The sequence below is a fragment of the Aedes albopictus genome, chromosome 2, assembly GCF_035046485.1.
Source record: "Aedes albopictus strain Foshan chromosome 2, AalbF5, whole genome shotgun sequence".
Classification (NCBI taxonomy): domain Eukaryota; kingdom Metazoa; phylum Arthropoda; class Insecta; order Diptera; family Culicidae; genus Aedes; species Aedes albopictus.
In genome coordinates, this window is record NC_085137.1 from 471,872,985 (window position 1) to 471,893,828 (window position 20,844).

General features: G+C 42.8%; 1 protein-coding gene across 9 annotated transcripts in view; it reads left to right on the forward strand.

Annotated features, from left to right (window-relative positions):
- LOC109414826 (supervillin) overlaps positions 1-20,844 on the forward strand; it is a 1,049,091-nt gene that overhangs the window by 180,718 nt on the left and 847,529 nt on the right. For 7 of the 9 annotated variants that reach the window (XM_062854057.1, XM_062854059.1, XM_062854058.1 and 4 more), the window contains one exon: positions 226-260. The exons of the other annotated variants lie outside the window; for them this stretch is intronic. In XM_062854057.1, coding sequence (XP_062710041.1) covers positions 226-260 — 35 coding nt within the window. The remainder of the gene's footprint in view (positions 1-225; positions 261-20,844) is intronic. 9 annotated transcript variants of the gene reach the window in all.

Here is a 20,844-nt window from a genome sequence, read left to right on the forward strand (position 1 = left end):
TATCTGTTTGATTCGGTGCAATCGGTAAAATATCGTGGTACTCATGTATAAGCATCTACTCCAGCCTTTTACAATTTCACATTACTTATGTAGGTTTGATTTATACTGATATTTTCTGAGACTGTTTAACAATTGGCATTCAGTGGGTGATGAATTACATACAATAAATATATGAAAATCTTTTAATCTAACAATTTGCTTTCTTTTTTCAATTTATCGTTTCAGGTAATGCCAAGTTTCAACAAGACGTAAAATATAATGTAAGGTCATGGTAAACTGTTCTTCTTGAATAAGGTACACCGGGGCAAGATGAAACACGAAGTTTTGAAATAGATTTCAATACAATTTAGAAATTTTTCCTTCGCTAAAAGATTGTTTGAATCAAAAACTATGTGTTATGACGATCAAACTGTTTATCATTATTAGAAAACATCATTTTAACCCGCTGTTTCATCTTGCCCCACCAGTTCCAACTTGTCCCGGTGTATCTTACGCAAATACTATGATGCGTACAAGTATAGTTAGAGGATTGTAAATATAGTACAGTTTCAACTTGTTTTTGCTATGATGTGTATTTATAAAAACAGTGCTATGCTGCGTTGGATATTTACATTTCCTATTTACTCAATCACTTTATTATATCGAAGTTGTTCCAAAACACTAGAAACAATTCACAGCGTGAATTCTAGCTCCCATGTTAACTGTGAACCACAAATCACGGTTCCTTAAGGAATTATTAGTTGTTTTATTTTTATTTCTTCAAAGTACCGATGTTTGTTTGTTTTAACCTTTTTTCCACCCCGATAATTACCTCGAAAATGTACCGCGAAAATCACCACCCAAGCAAAAAATATATACCGAATGTTTCCCATGGTTCCCATGATGGTAAAAGACCCGATCGGTCGATCGATAAAGTTGTTTTCGGCTCTAATCGAATTAATCCGTCTACTCGACGTCGGCGCGGCGCGGAGCGGTGATGATGCAGATCTACGTAACCAGCTATAGCGGCCAAAGTGGCGGGAAGGTGAGAAAAAAAAACTCACGAACGGTAAACAACATTATGGGATTCACCACGTGATTCGATACGTTATGGGTTTGAGTGGATCAAACCTTCTCCAGTAGTGCGAGATCATAATGTGATTATGAACTGGTTCATCCGATAGAGATGGGATAGGTTGTGACCAGTACGGAAGTTCAGATAAAAGCCACTTTGAATCAGAACGGGAAAAGCAGGAAGATTCCCATCACGTGGAAGCAGCAACGCAAGATGATGAAGCGGATTCCGGCAGAGTGAAAGTGATTGATTGTTCTTTCAATATTGGAAAGCAAAATTGGAATCCGCTTGCAAATGTGGGCACTGAGATGCTGAAGATCCCATCTAGGGTTCTTTGGCTGCAATTTCCGAGAACTGAAACCAAGGTTCGTGTATGCTTGACTTCTTTTCGGAAGATTTCGATGTGATGCAACAGCAACGTTCCATCCCTTGATCCTTCCTCACACGAAAAGGATCAGTCCCATTTGACTTCCATGACGACGAGAGCGAAGGTCGACCCCCTGGGGGATATCAATTTTCCTCTTAAGCAGACTGCTTTACAATGAACGAAATTAAGTAAAAAAAATAATCGGATCGGAAGAATTTATCAACTCACCCTTCTCCGAGAAGGATGTGCTCAGACAAACACGGTTGAACCGTGGTCGTCCGTCACTTGCAAACGGCTCATCCCTTTTTCTCGACCGCGCGGGATGCTGTAGCCTGCAGCCTACAGCCAGCAGCGTTTGTTTTGCTGGATGCGATCTTCGGTTCGGACCTCTTCTTCGCTCACGGCAAAGAACCCAAACACGAATGGGGCGAAAATAACACAGCAGGTGATGATTAATACCGTTCTGACGACTATTGACTCTGGTTGTGGAGTGCGGTTTCGAGGAGAGAAACCGAAAAACAGAATTATGAAAGATTGCATCTCGCACGTCATGGCGATAATTTGCTCTTTTCGATCTCCGATCATCTCGATCTGTTTTTTTAATTCTGGATGGACGGACACTGCACTGTCTGTTCTTCGTTCAGGGGTGCTTTGAAGTGGAAGAGGAAAATTGCATTTTTTGGACAGTTTTCGAAATTGATGTTTTTCGAGGGAACGTGCTGCGATAATGACGTGCAGCACGGGATTCTCTCGGTTGTTGGTAGATCTTGTCTTGTTGAATGCTCTTTGGGTGCGATTAAGGTCAAAACCGTCAAAATTCAACTTAATAATGCGGAGCTATGTGAACTGGATTCTCTTTTTGATCTCAGACAAATACTGATTATAATTTCAGCAAAGCCAGGAATCATGGGAAAAATCCTTGCAAACTTCTCGTTAGACTTCCTGCTGAATCCTGGACAATATTCTTGCCAGAAAGGATTCCTGCAGAATTCCGGAGAGGATTCCTGCAGAATCCCGGAGAGGATTCCTGCAGAATCCCGGAGAGGATTCCTGCAGAATCCCAGAGAGGATTCCTGCAGAATCCCAGAGAGGATTCCTGCAGAATCCCAGAGAGGATTCCTGCAGAATCCCAGAGAGGATTGCTGCAGAATCCCAGAGGGGATTCCAGCAGAATCTCAGAGAGGATTCCTGCAGAATCCTAGAGAGGATTCCTGCAGAATCCCGGAGAGGATTCCTGCAGAATCCCGGAGAGGATTCCTGCAGAATCCCGGAGAGGATTCCTGCAGAATCCCGGAGAGGATTCCTGCAGAATCCCGGAGAGGATTCCTGCAGAATCCCGGAGAGGATTCCTGCAGAATCCCGGAGAGGATTCCTGCAGAATCCCGGAGAGGATTCCTGCAGAATCCCGGAGAGGATTCCTGCAGAATCCCGGAGAGGATTCCTGCAGAATCCCGGAGAGGATTCCTGCAGAATCCCGGAGAGGATTCCTGCAGAATCCCGGAGAGGATTCCTGCAGAATCCCGGAGAGGATTCCTGCAGAATCCCGGAGAGGATTCCTGCAGAATCCCGGAGAGGATTCCTGCAGAATCCCGGAGAGGATTCCTGCAGAATCCCGGAGAGGATTCCTGCAGAATCCCGGAGAGGATTCCTGCAGAATCCCGGAGAGGATTCCTGCAGAATCCCGGAGAGGATTCCTGCAGAATCCCGGAGAGGATTCCTGCAGAATCCCGGAGAGGATTCCTGCAGAATCCCGGAGAGGATTCCTGCAGAATCCCGGAGAGGATTCCTGCAGAATCCCGGAGAGGATTCCCAGAGAGGAATCCCAGAGAGGATTCTTGCAGAATCCCAGAGAGGATTCCTGCAGAATCCCAGAGAGGATTCCTGCAGAATGCCAGAGAGGATTCCTGCAGAATCCCAGAGAGGATTCCTGCAGAATCCCAGAGAGGATTCCTGCAGAATCCCAGAGAGGATTCCTGCAGAATCCCAGAGAGGATTCCTGCAGAATCCCAGCGAGGATTCCTGCAGAATCCCAGAGAGGATTCCTGCAGAATCCCAGAGAGGATTCCTGCAGAATCCCAGAGAGGATTCCTGCAGAATCCCAGAGAGGATTCCTGCAGAATCCCAGAGAGGATTCCTGCAGAATCCCAGAGAGGATTCCTGCAGAATCCCAGAGAGGATTCCTGCAGAATCCCAGAGAGGATTCCTGCAGAATCCCAGAGAGGATTCCTGCAGAATCCCAGAGAGGATTCCTGCAGAATCCCAGAGAGGATTCCTGCAGAATCCCAGAGAGGATTCCTGCAGAATCCCAGAGAGGATTCCTGCAGAATCCCAGAGAGGATTCCTGCAGAATCCCAGAGAGGATTCCTGCAGAATCCCAGAGAGGATTCCTGCAGAATCCCAGAGAGGATTCCTGCAGAATCCCAGAGAGGATTCCTGCAGAATCCCAGAGAGGACTCCTGCACAATCCCAGCAAAGATAACTGCAGAATCCCGGCGAGGATTCCTTCCGAATCCTGGTCAGGATTCCGATAGAATCCTGGTCAGGATTCCGATAGAATCCTGGTCAGAATTCCGATAGAATCCTGGTCAGAATTCCGATAGAATCCTGGTCAGGATTCCGATAGAATCCTGGTCAGGATTCCTTCCGAATCCTGGTCAGGATTCCTTCCGAATCCTGGTCAGGATTCCTTCCGAATCCTGGTCAGGATTCCTTCCGAATCCTGGTCAGGATTCCTTCCGAATCCTGGTCAGGATTCCTTCCGAATCCTGGTCAGGATTCCTTCCGAATCCTGGTCAGGATTCCTTCCGAATCCTGGTCAGGATTCCTTCCGAATCCTGGTCAGGATTCCTTCCGAATCCTGGTCAGGATTCCTTCCGAATCCTGGTCAGGATTCCTTCCGAATCCTGGTCAGGATTCCTTCCGAATCCTGGTCAGGATTCCTTCCGAATCCTGGTCAGGATTCCTTCCGAATCCTGGTCAGGATTCCTTCCGAATCCTGGTCAGGATTCCTTCCGAATCCTGGTCAGGATTCCTTCCGAATCCTGGTCAGGATTCCTTCCGAATCCTGGTCAGGATTCCTTCCGAATCCTGGTCAGGATTCCTTCCGAATCCTGGTCAGGATTCCTTCCGAATCCTGGTCAGGATTCCTTCCGAATCCTGGTCAGGATTCCTTCCGAATCCTGGTCAGGATTCCTTCCGAATCCTGGTCAGGATTCCTTCCGAATCCTGGTCAGGATTCCTTCCGAATCCTGGTCAGGATTCCTTCCGAATCCTGGTCAGGATTCCTTCCGAATCCTGGTCAGGATTCCTTCCGAATCCTGGTCAGGATTCCTTCCGAATCCTGGTCAGGATTCCTTCCGAATCCTGGTCAGGATTCCTTCCGAATCCTGGTCAGGATTCCTTCCGAATCCTGGTCAGGATTCCTTCCGAATCCTGGTCAGGATTCCTTCCGAATCCTGGTCAGGATTCCTTCCGAATCCTGGTCAGGATTCCTTCCGAATCCTGGTCAGGATTCCTTCCGAATCCTGGTCAGGATTCCTTCCGAATCCTGGTCAGGATTCCTTCCGAATCCTGGTCAGGATTCCTTCCGAATCCTGGTCAGGATTCCTTCCGAATCCTTGTCAGGATTCCTTCCGAATCCTGGTCAGGACTCCTTCCGAATCCTGGTCAGGATTCCTTCCGAATCCTGGTCAGGATTCCTTCCGAATCCTGGTCAGGATTCCTTCCGAATCCTGGTCAGGATTCCTTCCGAATCCTGGTCAGGATTCCTTCCTTCAAGATTCCAACAGAATCCGGGCAGGATTCCGACTGAATCCTGGTTGGGATTTCAAATGAGTCTTGGTCAAAATTCTAACAGAATCTTGTTCAGGATCCCGACAGAATGTACCACATCGACGAACCTATTCGTCAATTCAGCCATCAATCCATAACAGGATTACATAAAATTGCTCGTGATTTACGCGAAGCATCCGCATTCCCATTCCGCTTCATCAGCTGATCTAAATCTGTGTTACTAACGTGCTGCGCTGCGGATGCATAAAGTATCCACGCATTACTGGCTTTCCGTTTTTCTTTTCACTTGTCTTGCCGCGTGTGTTGACAAACGAGTGACATGAAGATTGACAGTCGCAGCACACGTTTCTCTGCTCCTCTGTATGAGACACTACTGCAACGACGACAATTGCTCAACGAAAGGCAAATTACGACGATGCGTTTACTAGATGAGAGCTGTATCGAAAATAAGATATTCTTCATCTCCTCTTTCCTTTATTTATCCTTCTCTTATCATTTATATTTTTAGACAGCAATTTTGTTATCGATTGGCTTCATTTTTCCTCTCTTTTGTTTATTCTCTTTATCTATGACCTTATATCTTTTTTTTCTCATATTTTCACTTCCTTTTTCCCAATTTTCTAAGTATTTTATTTTTTATTTTTCAATATTCTATCATAAATATAAGATAGAAGATAGAAGCTAGAAGCTAGAAGCTAGAAGCTAGAAGCTAGATGCTAGAAGCTAGAAGCTAGAAGCTAGAAGCTGCTAGAAGCTAGAAGCTAGAAGCTAGAAGCTAGAAGCTAGAAGCTAGAAGCTAGAAGCTAGAAGCTAGAAGCTAGAAGCTAGAAAATAGAAGATAGAAGATAGAAGATAGAAGATATATCTCTCCATCTTTCTTTTGTTTATCAGCTCTTTCGTTTTATTCTGTTTCTAATTCTGTCTTCATTTTTGTTTTTCTATCTTCCATAAATACTCTTCTCGTTCTTCTTTCTTGTTTAAAGATTGCCTGCAACTTTTTGTCGACACACTCCTTGGAGGGAAAGCATTTCTTCGCATCTGCATTGACTCACCGCTACAACGCAGCTCAAATGCGTTGAGCATTCACAACTGTGAACAACAACACCACTGACTGGCGGTGATTCATGAATCATGCATAAATTATGGATCTGCCACCATCGTCGCCGCCGCCGCCGCCACTGACTGACTATGACTGCAATGTCGCACAAACGCGCACTTGTGCGCATGGAGGAGATGCTGGCGCAAAAGAAATGTGGGAAAATTTTTTCGAGACCGGTTTTCCACTACACTGTGTACGGGACGTGTGAGTCGCGACGACAACTTGCGGTTAGTTGCGGGACAATCGATCGTTTATCGTTTCCTCAAAGTCGTAAAAAGAAACGTCCAAGCGCGAACGAAAACTGCGCGCGATGCTGCTGCTGCAACGGCTCGGCGCAGCGTAACTCGAAGCATGGCGAGATTGAGTAATTGGAAGTGAATTGTATTTGCTGCCACCGCACTCACTGACTGTTAATCGCGGCTCGCTGGCTCTCTTCGGTGGGGAAGGTCTGGGGTGGAAGGACCCCCGGATCAGCGGAGTGTGAGTTTATGACTCCAGCTGGGAATGTAAATCGATCCGATCGTTATGGCGCAATGAGAGTATAATGGAGGTGTGGAAGAGATGCTTTGTGTGCGTGAGATCCGTGTTTGGTGCAAAACATGTCACTATTACAAGCAAAGCGAGCTCCCATAAGAACGCGTGTCAAATAGTGACGTCACTATTTGTGTTTACATTTTTCTTTGCTTACTAATACATAGCCATCTCTTCTTCTTCCTCACCTGTAATATACTCTCATTGGTTATGGCGTATTATTTTCGTTATTTAGTACGGTAATGGATGAATAATGGTGGCCGATTAATGTGGATGTTTGTGCGGCATGGAATGTGGATGTAGATCAACGGGAGTATAAAAATAAATAACGGAATGGGTTACGTTGTGTGGAAAGCAGCCAGCCGGAATTTCCTGCTGATTTCTATTATGAAATTTGATTAGTTTAGTTAAAGAAACCTTGATTTTGGTGTAACATTTATGTGATTCAGTTAAACTCTTGAAAGTCAGAGTTCTGGTGAATTTCTGACAAAGTTGCCGGTGGAATTATGACCAACATTCTCATGATTTGGGTGAAACCATCACCAGGATCATGACGCAATTTTCACCACGATTTTGATGCAATCCTGACAAGTACTATATGGTGTCTAACTTGGCTAGGATTCTGGTAAAATTCTGACAAAGTTGCTCTGTAAAAATACTGACTAGGTGTCTATAGGGATCTTGACCAGGATTATGTTGAAATACTGACCCCGATTGTGTTGGAATCCTAGCCGGGATTTTATTGGCATCCTGACAAGGATCTAGTTGGAATCCTGACCAGGATTCTATTGCAATCCTGTTCAAGATTCTATTGCAATCCTGTTCAGGATTTTTTTGGAATCCTGTCTAGGATTCTGATGAAATCCAGTTCAGTATTCAGTTGGGATACTGACCAGAATTCGTCAGGAATGCTGATCAGTAATCATCAGGAATTGTGACCAGGATTCATCTGGAATCTGGACTAGGATTCATCAGGAGTCCTGACCAGGATTCGTCAGGAATCTTAACCAGAATTCATCAGGAGTCCTGACCAAGATTCGTCAGGAATCTTGACCAGTATTCGTCATGAATCTTGACCAGGATTCGTCAGAAATCTTGACCAGGATTCGTCAGGATTCCTGACCAGGATCAATAGGAATCCTCACCAGGATTCAAAAGGAATCCTCACCAGGATTCATCTGGAATCCTGACCAGGATTCATCTGGAATCCTGACCAGGATTCATCTGGAATCCTGACCAGGATGCATCAGGAACCCTGACCAGGATGCATCAGGAATCCTGACTAAGATTCATCAGGAATCCTGACCAGGATTCATCAGGAATCCTGACCAGGATTCATCAGGAATCCTGACCAGGATTCATCAGGAATCCTGACCAGGATTCATCAGGAATCCTGACCAGGATTCATCAGGAATCCTGACCAGGATTCATCAGGAATCCTGACCAGGATTCATCAGGAATCCTGACCAGGATTCATCAGGAATCCTGACCAGGATTCATCTGGAATCCTGACCAGGATTCATCTGGAATCCTGACCAGGATTCATCTGGAATCCTGACCAGGATTCATCTGGAATCCTGACCAGGATTTATCTGGAATCCTGACCAGGATTCATCTGGAATCCTGACCAGGATTCATCTGGAATCCTGACCAGGATTCATCTGGAATCCTGACCAGGATTCATCTGGAATCCTGACCAGGATTCATCTGGAACCCTGACCAGGATTCATCTGGAATCCTGACCAGGATTCATCTGGAATCCTGACCAGGATTCATCTGGAATCCTGACCAGGATTCATCTGGAATCCTGACCAGGATTCATCTGGAATCCTGACCAGGATTCATCTGGAATCCTGACCAGGATTCATCTGGAATCCTGACCAGGATTCATCTGGAATCCTGACCAGGATTCATCTGGAATCCTGACCAGGATTCATCTGGAATCCTGACCAGGATTCATCTGGAATCCTGACCAGGATTCATCTGGAATCCTGACCAGGATTCATCTGGAATCCTGACCAGGATTCATCTGGAATCCTGACCAGGATTCATCTGGAATCCTGACCAGGATTCATCGGAATCCTGACCAGAATTCATCTGGAATCCTGACCAGGATTCATCGGAATCCTGACCAGGATTCATCTGGAATCCTGACCAGGATTCATCAGGAATGCTGACCAGGATTCATCAGAAATCCTGACCGGGATTCATCGGGGATCCTGACCAGAGTTCATCAAGAATCCTGACCAGGATTTATCAGGAATCCTGACCAGTATTCATCAGGAATCATGACCAAGATTCATCTGGAATCCTGACCAAGATTCATCTGGAATCCTTTCCAGGATTCATCAGGAATCCTGGCCAGAATTCATCAGGAATCCTGACCAGGATTCGACAGGAATCCTGACCGGGATTCGCCAGGAATCCTGAACAGGATTTGCCAGGAATCCTGAACAGGATTTGCCAAGAATCCTGACCAGAATTTATCAGGAATCCTGACCAAGATTCTGTAGGAATTCTGATCAGGATTCTGTAGGAATCCAAAATAAGATTCTGTTGTAGTTCTGGTTAGGGATTTGCCAGGAATCTTAACCAGGATTAATCATAAATTCTGATCAGGAATTATGACCAGGATCAAAACAACAATCTCATGCAGATCTTATTTGCCTGTACCTCAACTCGAACTCAATTATCACCCATCACGCTAACATAAACATTTTGTTTACTTTACCACGACTTCCCCTGTTGATTGAGCCACATTGGTTTGTTGGTACAAGCAATGATCTCGTCATGTTTCGGCCTCATCTATTTTGCTTGATGGAATGTATCAACTGAAAAACTGTTACAACTTGCATGCACGCACATTCATTCATGCATGCATCTCATCATCACACACAGACAACACGACACGCACATCGGAAGCCAATCATTCCGTCGCTAATTAGCCATTTCACGTTAGCCGTTCGTTCATATGCCTTTCGCGTAATCTGTTTTATACCTAGTTGGGGTCTCTACGGTTGTTACCACTCGCTTGCATGTCTTCATTGCGCTCTCTGTGATTACTACTGTTTAGCGAAGATTGATTTTATGTCCACCTCGTCGGTCCAGCTGCAGGCTACTGGCTGGCGCAATCTTCTGCAATGGGGACCCATTAGAGTGCACAATTATTTCGGTCCACCATGCACTGCACCTTGAGCAGAATCTCAATCACAGTTTTCCATTAACTCTACCGTGGTAGACTTATTTAGCGCTCCCAGTTGGTGGTACTGATCATTAGATAATGTGTATCTCTGCCGCCCTAAATATCTTAATTGGTATTCGCACAAGACATGGCATCGCTTCCACTTTCTAAGGGAGAGTGGAGTTCGAATTGCCAGCATGGATGTAGAACTCTATCTCAATTTAGTTCGAACGACAAAGCAAGTTTCAGCAGTTTTTATATTTTTTTCTATATTTTGATTAGTTTATGTTAAAATAATAAAAAAATACTTATTTTCACTTGTGTCTTTTTACTTCTACTTTGGTAAAAACTTTTACCGGGTACATACATATGTGACATGGGAACCTTAGTGTCATCACATTGATTTATTGGTTAAATTACACCATTGCATTGCTTGAGTTAAAATGTCAAACTTTCATTTCTATTTTTAATTTTTTTATATTTTTTTTTATTTTATATATGTTTCATAATTGTTATATGCATAGAATTCAATATATGTAAAATTTCATTTTGCCTTTTTCAAGCTTAATCTGAACGAGAAAGCAAGTAGTATGTAACACTAGTTTACAAAATAATACGAAAGTCGTGAACTTCTGTCAACGACCAAAATTTTTGAAACACAATTTAGCGCTGATTTGGAAACCGTGCTTCAAAAAAATTAAAGTAGAACAGTTTTTGAGTTTTAGCTCAATATCAAGTTTTACAACTTTTTAAAATATGGAATTAAAAAAAATTCAAATATCTTGCGTTTTTTTCAACCAATTTTAAATCTTATTCCATAAATTAAAAGCTGAATATAATACCATTCGATCATCGGAAAACAGGTTTTGCATCAGATTGATGAAATTCAAGATATTGGCGAGTTTTGGGGACGATTTCCTTAAATTTTAGCAAATTGTCCAAAATTATATGAAGAAATGTTTTTTTTTATAAGAAAAAATAATTTAAAAATTCTTTCTCAACGTTTATTTGGCAAATCATATGTAGGCGAGTTACAGTAAAAAAAATCAGCTCAATCGGAGCATTGATTACGGAGAATGAGATGTGTGAAGTGAGCGACTTTGCTTAAAAATAGAACAAAAATCGATTTCAAATCACTTGTATGGAAAGTCGAAAAAAATTCCGCTCTTCTGTAATTTTTTTCCTTCGCATTTTCGAACTCAGGGCATGATCCTACACCAAAAACAATCATCAGCTTACCGAGTTCAAAATGCTGTAAACTAGTGTAATCTATATCAACTCATTTATTTTTTATTTTGATTGATTTATGTAAAAATACGTTTTTTCGTTTTTAACTTTTGGCCTGTTCCTTTTCTTTCTCTGTCATTTCTGGCGTTCGATTTAAATAGGTTCTATCAACATAGGAATCACATCAAACATACGACCCATTCAAATCGAACGCCAGATTTCTTTGTCAAATTCTATCATGTAAAGAACTACTACAAAAGATTTTTTTTGCTTTTGAAATTGGTAGAAAATTAAACGAAGGAATTTTCTATGATTGTTTTCTGCGTAAAATATCAAGAATTTAAATTTTATCTTCAGTATATTGAAGCTTCTGATTTAACCCCAACTTCACAGTTTCAAAAGACTTCCACTAAATATCTCGAAGCTACGTGAGACCACTGCTGATCACTGGGATATCGATGAACTCGCATTGGAGAAAGTGACATTTCACCGCATTCGCGCGCTCTGCTCACCGCTGTTGTATAATCGTCACTATACATAGACAGCAATCAGGAAGGACGACACCCTCCCGACGCGTAAGTGTTACCTTAATTTTCCGCGCATTAATTAGGCGCAATTTAACAACCTATGTAGCTGCTGCGAGTCCATTATACATTACGCAAAATTTAATTGACGTCACGTAGTCACCTATCAAAGTTATGGTTTTCGTCGTCATCTTCAGCGCTGCTGCACACTCACTCGTCAGTAGCGTAGTTGATTAAAGGTTTTTCTACATCAAACATTTAACTCGGATTCAACCGTTCAGGTGATTAACCTTAGGCTTCACCTGTGCTGTGCGATTACGATTTTGACAGACGGGAAATTATACTGGGGACCGATCCGTCCCCGTCGCAAAAACCATCAAAGAGCGGGGAAACACATTATTTGCAGCACTTGTGCTGTCCGTCGTCGTCGACGTCGTTTCAGTTTATTATAGACTGTTTCAGAAATTATAAATACACTAACGATAACCTGCCATTTCAATTTGAGCACATTATCCAAAAAAGTTTCTTCTAGCTCTAATAGTAAACATGCTAACGAAGCAAATAATACCAATTTTGTTGATGTTTCTGGTAAGATTTGAAAAATAGGGCTCTGTAAACAAGATGATCAAAATTTGAAGTTGCACAAAGTGGTCAAAAAATGAAGCATAGTAGAAAAGAAAAAAATCTCAGAGATAAAATATTTAATTTCCAAATACAATAGAAATTGCTGTATCGATAATAAAAGATATTTCTCGATTGGTAAGAGTATTTTTTACTGGAATATTTGATCAAGAACCACCATTACGGGCCTTCTCAAAACAAAATTTTTTGTTTCAAATTTCTCAACAACTCCAGTAGCAACAAACGTTAAGCAAACGAATGTCTTACTTACTGCTTACTGCATTCGTTTTTATGGTATGAAAAGCTTTGCCATCTGCAGGATCGAATGAGCTGAAAAAATAAGTTTGTTTAAATTAAATGCGTTCAGGAAAGCTAAGAAACTGTGTGATAGTTCTTATGTTCCGTAGAAAACCTTAAAAAATGAGAAACTTGATCTCCAAAAAAATGTTGTGGAAATGCCTTTATCGATTTTTTCCAAATTTTGATCAAGGTATTCCTTAGACAACTTGTTGAGAATGCGAATGTGATAAAAAATTAGATAATTTTTGGTATTTAGTGATTAATAATGTTGAAATAATTAAAAAACACCTTTGTGCAAATGCAAATTTGAAAAAAATAGTTATTTGTTAGAGAACTCGACTGTTCTTCAAAATATCAAGACAATTGAAAGGAAATATAAAAATATGGAGTACAATATGCTATACTCTGAAAGAAGTAGGTTAAAATCATTATAACAGTTCATTTAATTTACTAAACAAAGTGTATTTATAATTTCTGAAACAGTCTATAAATGAAACTCTGGAGAGGGAACGTGAAGTTTTTTTTGTAGTGAAATAAATCCCTGAATCACTCCTTGCGGTGGTTCCATGACAAATAAACAAGTTTTTTTTTTAACGTGTATATCCTTTTTCCAAATAGGCATATCGATGCTTTGAAAATTCATATATCAAGAGTAGAATCATTGTACAGGTATGTTCCGTTTTTGTCAACATGATCTGTGATTTAAAATCAACAAAAACGGAACAATGACACAAACGAAATAATTTTCTTTGAACATTTTGTTTGCAACATTTTAATACACTCAAACCTCCATTTAAGTCGAATCCATTAAAGTAAATTCTATTAAAGTCCCTCCATTTAAGTAACGCAACGTAAATGGAATTTGGCTGTATTCGCAGCAAAACGAATGTAAATATGCTACGATTTCGAAAACATCTGTTCTTCGAAAAGGTCATTAGGCTGAATAGGCCGAATAGGGACTTTTTCGACCCGGTCATTAGGCTGAACACGTCATTAGGCCGAACAGGTCAATAGGCCGAATAGGTCACTAGGCTGAATACGTCATTGGGTTGCAAAATTCGTTAGACCGCAAAAGTCATTAGGATGCAAATGGCTTGAGGCCGAAACGGTCTTTAGGCCGAAACGGTCTTTAGGCCGAAAAGGTCTTTAGGCCGAAAAGGTCTTTAGGCCGAAAAGGTCTTTAGGCCGAAAAGGTCTTTAGGCCGAAAAGGTCTCTAGGCCGAAAAGGTCTTCAGGCCGAAAAGGTCTTCAGGTGGAGCGTCCCGTTTTGTCTGGGGTTCTTCTAAAACTAATATCCACAAGGATGTGATATCTCTTTAATTCACAAGGTCCGTGATTCACGTCAGAAATTAACTATATTGGTTTACCAGTTCGAATTTTACAACACTACTTAACTACTACTTAATGCACTTTTAGCCTTAGTTACTTTCAAGAACTGACGTTGAAGCTGCACTCTCAACCAATTCACTGACCACTACTGTTCTCACTTGCTACTGACACGAACCGCGCTTCGATAACTGCTTCACAGACTGTCTTTTCTAACTACTGACTAAGAACTCACTTCACTCAATCTTCAAAATCTGAACTTCAACAACTGATTAAAAACTGAACCCCAACAACTGACTAAGAACTCACTTCACTCAATCTCCAAAAACTGAACTCCGATTGAAGCCAAAGCCTCAGTATTTATAGCCTAAATTTCCTAGCAATACCCGAACCAGCTTGGACGTGTCTAAAACTCATTAAAAATGTAAATACTAAAAAGTCCCAAAACCTTCTACCTATCCTACTTGTCCACATCGTGATTTACATCCTTCTCTTCTTGAAAAATCTCTTCTCTCTTGGGCGTATCCCAAGCCTAGCCGTGTCTTGGGCGTATCCCAAGCCCTACCAAGAATCCTAGTTCTGATAGAAAAACCTAATTTCCTAACCACGCCTGACTTGGGCGTGTTCGCAAAAAAACCCTGCTGAGAATCTTTACACCAAGGCCTACATCTTCTAGCCCCGCCTCACTTGGGCGTATCCAATGCTTGGGTGTGTCCCATCGTCATCTTCACCATCATCTTCATCGTCATCATCATCATCATCCTCCTTGGAATTTGGTACCAAATTCTCCAAAACAAAGCACCCGCTTTGTTATTGAAGTGTACCTTACTTGGGCACAGTGAACCCTAGCCGGGCCCCGGCCGCGGATGTTAGTTGAAATTATTCCCCACATTCTTTTACTCGAAGTCAAAACAAAACCGAGTGCAAAACAATTCCGGCGCCCCTATGCCGCCAATACGGTTTCGATTTTCAAACATACCTTTTACAGTTCACCTGGGTTCAGATCGAACCAAGTGAAAACAATCACGGCTACCTGAAACCCTTCTCGGCAAATACAGTGCCTCGATTTCAAAACCAAAAAAAAAACAATCTAGGCTACCTTAAACCGCGCCTTGATTTCAAAACAAAAAACAATATAGGCTTCCTGAAGCCATATGCGGCCAATACAGCGCCTTGATTTCGCAACATTCTAGCGCGATCGATAGGATATCACCGTTCCATGACATTCTTGTCGACGGCCCACCAAGCGTAATCAAAACTGCACCAAACCAACCGGACCCAACATGTGCGATCATGAAAACAAAAGAAACGCATCGCTGCGCGGTCGCTACCCCGCGAAACCAGGACACCGTACGGATGTTGTTTTGATCAACGTCCAGTACGAAATTTGAGATCAAAAACGAAACTTTACAGGCTCTTATAAACAATTGAGCCTTGGAATCGGTCACCGCCAAACAAACCCAGCGACCATTGACCCACCAAGCATAATACAATTTTTGCTCCATACCGACTCGACTCACGTGTTTGAACACGATCGCACCCGGTCATCACCGGGTGCGACTTTCATGCTTCCAATATGCCACGCGCGAGGTAGGTAGAACCTACCTAGAGCGTAGCTGTTGGTGTAAAATTGATATAAAAACACACCCAGGCAGCTGCTCTAACGGGAGTGTGGGGGGAAATGCATCTTTTTGTTCCACAGTTGAATTTACTTAGAATATCGGAAGGCGTGGGAATATTTAGGTCTATGCACAGGCCGAAAAGGTCTTCAGGCCGAAAAGGTCTTCAGGCCGAAAAGGTCTTCAGGCCGAAAAGGTCTTTAGGCCGAAAAGGTCTTTAGGCTGAAAATGTCTTTAGGCCGAAAAGGTCTTTAGGCCGAAAAGGTCTTTAGGCCGAAAAGGTCTTTAGGCCGAAAAGGTCTTTAGGCCGAAAAGGTCTTTAGGCCGAAAAGGTCTTTAGGCCGAAAAGGTCTTTAGGCCGAAAAGGTCTTTAGGCCGAAAAGGTCTTTAGGCCGAAAAGGTCTTTAGGCCGAAAAGGTCTTTAGGCCGAAAAGGTCTTTAGGCCGAAAAGGTCTTTAGGCCGAAAAGGTCTTAAGGCCGAAAAGGTCTTTAGGCCGAAAAGGTCTTTAGGCCGAAAAGGTCTTTAGGCCGAAAAGGTCTTTAGGCCGAAAAGGTCTTTAGGCCGAAAAGGTCTTTAGGCCGAAAAGGTCTTTAGGCCGAAAAGGTCTTTAGGCCGAAAAGGTCTTTAGGCCGAAAAGGTCTTTAGGCCGAAAAGGTCTTTAGGCCGAAAAGGTCTTTAGGCCGAAAAGGTCTTTAGGCCGAAAAGGTCTTTAGGCCGAAAAGGTCTTTAGGCCGAAAAGGTCTTTAGGCCGAAAAGGTCTTTAGGCCGAAAAGGTCTTTAGGCCGAAAAGGTCTTTAGGCCGAAAAGGTCTTTAGGCCGAAAAGGTCTTTAGGCCTTAAGACCTTTTCGGCCTAATGACCTACTCGGCCTAATGACCTATTCGGCCTAATGACCTATTCGGCCTAATGACCTATTCGGCCTAATGACCTATTTGGCCTAATGACCTATTCGGCCTAATGACCTATTCGGCCTAATGACCTATTCGGCCTAATGACCTATTCGGCCTAATGACCTATTCGGCCTAATGACCTATTCGGCCTAATGACCTATTCGGCCTAATGACCTATTCGGCCTAATGACCTATTCGGCCTAATGACCTATTCAGCCTAATGACCTATTCGGCCTAATGACCTATTCGGCCTAATGACCTATTCGGCCTAATGACCTATTCGGCCTAATGACCTATTCGGCCTAATGACCTATTCGGCCTAATGACCTATTCGGCCTAATGACCTATTCGGCCTAATGACCTATTCGGCCTAATGACCTATTCGGCCTAATGACCTATTCGGCCTAATGACCTATTCGGCCTAATGACCTATTCGGCCTAATGACCTATTCGGCCTAATGACCTATTCGGCCTAATGACCTATTCGGCCTAATGACCTATTCGGCCTAATGACCTATTCGGCCTAATGACCTATTCGGCCTAATGACCTATTCGGCCTAATGACCTATTCGGCCTAATGACCTATTCGGCCTAATGACCTATTCGGCCTAATGACCTATTCGGCCTAGTGACCTATTCGGCCAAATAAACACTTTGATGTAACAATATTTTTCGGCCACACGATCTTTTTCCGACCAAACGATATGTATATCGGCCTGATGACCTCTTCGACGTAACAACTTTTTCGGCCTAATGGCCCTTTCGACCTAATCACGTTTTCGGCCTAACGGTCTATTGGTTTCTTTCGATAATACTGTAAATATTTTGACGAAACTGCAATAGAAGAGCATGAACTCTATTTAAGTCAAAAACAGAATCCATTTACGTAATGAATCCATTTACGTAACGGATCCATTTAAGTATCTCCGACTCATTACTTAAATGGAGGTTTGAGTGTATGAGCTGCATATTTTACTAGAAAACAAGAAACAACAACAACAAGAACAATTATTCTGTTTACTATAAAATTTAATTGTCCTTTGACATCTTTTAGCACATCTGTGTTAGTATTATTATTATTTAATATAATTCATCCGACAGTTAAGTCTACATGAATGTTAAGAGGTAAAAATTACAACACAAATATAAAACAGTCATCAAAAAAGGTCATCTTAATCTTCTAATTCTGTTGCGAAACTTGTAGGAAGCTTCGCCAAACTCGAATTCCGACTCCACCGCCGAGAAAGCTCTAATAATAGACGTGAGCGGTTCATTGTAGCCGTAGTCTGTACGATGATACCTGGTCTGCAGTAGGGAAGAAGTTTGAAGCACTGTTCACGATTTATTTATTTTTTATCTGACGCCGACAAGAGATTTTCAGTAATACCTTGAAGAAGGCCGAATAAAAAAGCCGAAACGTCGGGAAAAACGAAGCTAGTCGTTTTGATTTACCCAAGAATGAGAAATCCAGGATTCCGGAATTTCACCACAATTTTGAGACTCCGGAGTGCATCTAGGAATTTGAAGAAACTGCACGTTGAACGCAATAGTGACGCATATGGCAGTTCCACTACTCGGCCAACGCTTTCAAAAATGACACAGTTCCTGGAACGATCAATCTTCAGAACGATTTCAATATCCTTACAAAGAAGGATATATTCCCTTCCTTCGGGAATATATGTGCCCGTAGTTGTTTCCCAGCCACAGTTGTTTAGTCGCGGTACACATGGATGGGTATTTATGTATTGGTAGTTCGTTCCATATTAAACTATTTATTTTTATATGATTTATAAACTAATCCATATTTTTCGTGTATTAACCCAACGAATATAGTTAAGTTCGTCACGTCAATTCCTGAGCCACTTTTTATTACAAATACATATTTTTCGTTTATTTTTGCATGTACAAAACAATTTGAATGATTCGTCATGTTTTCTACATGTTGTAGCGGTCAGGAGAATTTGTATATATTTTTATAAGATAAGTCTGTTAATATTTGAAATAAGATAGATTGTAAGGAAATACGATCTATCTCTAATTATTTGAATTGGTACATACCCCTTAGCTTAGGCAAATGAGAAGGCATCCATTAACAAACGCTTTCCGAGGTCGAGGCCATTTGTTTTCTGGATAAGGTGGGAAAGGGAAAGCAGCACGACTATCGGTCAAGTTATCCGCATAGCGGTGTAGTCACGATGTAACACGAAGGGTTTCGGGAAATGACGTACTTCCGGGTACGTCCGAGATCATTCACTTTCCCTTATCTGAGGCTTCAAAGACTCGATCATTTCGTCCGTGATCGTCCAAAGAATTGGAAGTGTCCGCGTTTGTGCTTAGTTTTCGTATGCCAGAAGTAGGTTTGTTTAAAGTGATGTTCGATATAGCTAAATAATTAAATAATTGTTCGTTCTACAGTAGGCTATAAGGTGTGCGTAGTGAATTGTGTGCGATTGTTAGTTGATTAGTTAACTAAATACCGAGGTAAGAATCTGTGCTCTGAATGTGCTCTTGTGCCAGTGCTTATGTTTCGTATCCCGCCAGTTTCTCTTCAATCCGCAGTTCGCCGCGCCCAAGCGCGACCGCTTCCTCCCCAACGGACGAGAAGTACCCGGCAACCGCCATACAGCCGGAAGCGGACGGATCCGCCACCATATCGGTCCGAGAAGGCCCGGGGACCTTCAAGTGGACGAGGTCCACAAGCTGGTTCGACAACAAACCAGCCGGGCAGCATCAATTGCCAGAAACCGCCATTGCATAGGGCACGCCAACTGCCATTGCGATCACGCGGTGTCGAGCCGATCAACGACCAACGACCGCCATCAATCAGCCAAGCCGCCGGTGAGTCAACGACCCGGCCTGCAGGTCATCGACTGCGAAGGTGTGTAAGCAGAACCGATCGGTGAGACCACCATTCTTTTTTTGTTGGGAAGTGCGGTGTCTGAGGGCACCGCGGAGGATCTTTTTTGCCAGTCAAAAGACTGAGTATGAAGTGCTGAAAAGCCAAAACAAAACCTCTTTTCGGAGATCGGAATTCTTTCCGACAACATCTTGGGGGACCAACGTCTTGGCCCCGTGAAAATGCGTGCGTGAGCCCGTCTTCGCCACCATTGCAGGAAAGTTTTGTCACCAGGAGCGCAGACGAATACGATGCCGAGCTTCCAATAAAAGTGACGTCACAAACATAGAGCACTGAGCACAGATAGGAGATAGGGAGTGGCTAAAGGAACGCACACATGCTAGGAGGTAGAAGAGAGTAGAACGAACACAACACCTATGATGATTCTGAATTCGATCAAATATATCCTGTATTGAACATGTATCCTAGGTAATAAGTCAATATACACGTGTAAGCCAATATATTCGTATCCGTCCCATTAGTACCGTGAATAAATGTTATTATGAGTTTTCCTTCCTAGCAATTTGATTGTTTAAATGTGTTGAACATCACTGCGCGTTTCTCTGTAGTTTCGTGTCCCGTCCTCCATGTCGAGTTCGATTGGGTTGTTTTATGAGTGTCTTCCAGCTCAGTGAGGGATCTGGTGGCGAGAAGAGAGAGTTCGCCAATGATGAGAACTTCTCTTTAGTGGGATCGTAGGGGTTCAGGTGAGATCTCTCACCGTCGTCTCTGAGTGTCGTCGTGATTGTGCTGTTATGTTGTGGTAATAGGGATTTCCCGTTTGGCCGTTTTAGATCGTAGCCATCTGGATCGATCCATAAATCCTTTCCAGGAAATTAAATGGACTCGCCCTTTGGGAGTCTCATCCGGGCAATTTAAAATTGGGCTCGTGGTCTCCTTTCGAGGAGTGGCGCATAAGCCACGTGTTTTATGCTGGATCGCCCAGCAGCGGCTACAATGTGTAAAACTTAAACCAAAATGCAAAAAAGTTTCTTGATTCAACTAGAGGTCGCATGAATCACATTTCTTACCAAAGTAAATCCAGATCATGTGACTTCTCCCGCTCCCCCTGGTAAACATTCTTTCCCGTTACAGTAGTGGAGAAGCAGAGTTTATCTCGGTCTTTAGTAAGCAACGCACGCCATGCTAATATTCCTTCCCTTCCGAGGTAACGGTAAGGACGTGGCCGGCGCCGTTATTGAATTAATGAAGTTTGGAATTCTCGGAAGTGATCATTGGAAATGGTAGCTACTCCCAAGCTCCGTTTGTTGATTCCTTGTGCAACTTCGATTGTTTTGGTCAATCACGGAGTAGCAACGACGAATTTTATGGTCATTTATGCTCATACAAACACTTGGAACTTCTCCAGAACATCTCTTGAGTCCCTCCGAGAAGTTTCTTCTGTGATTCTTTTAGA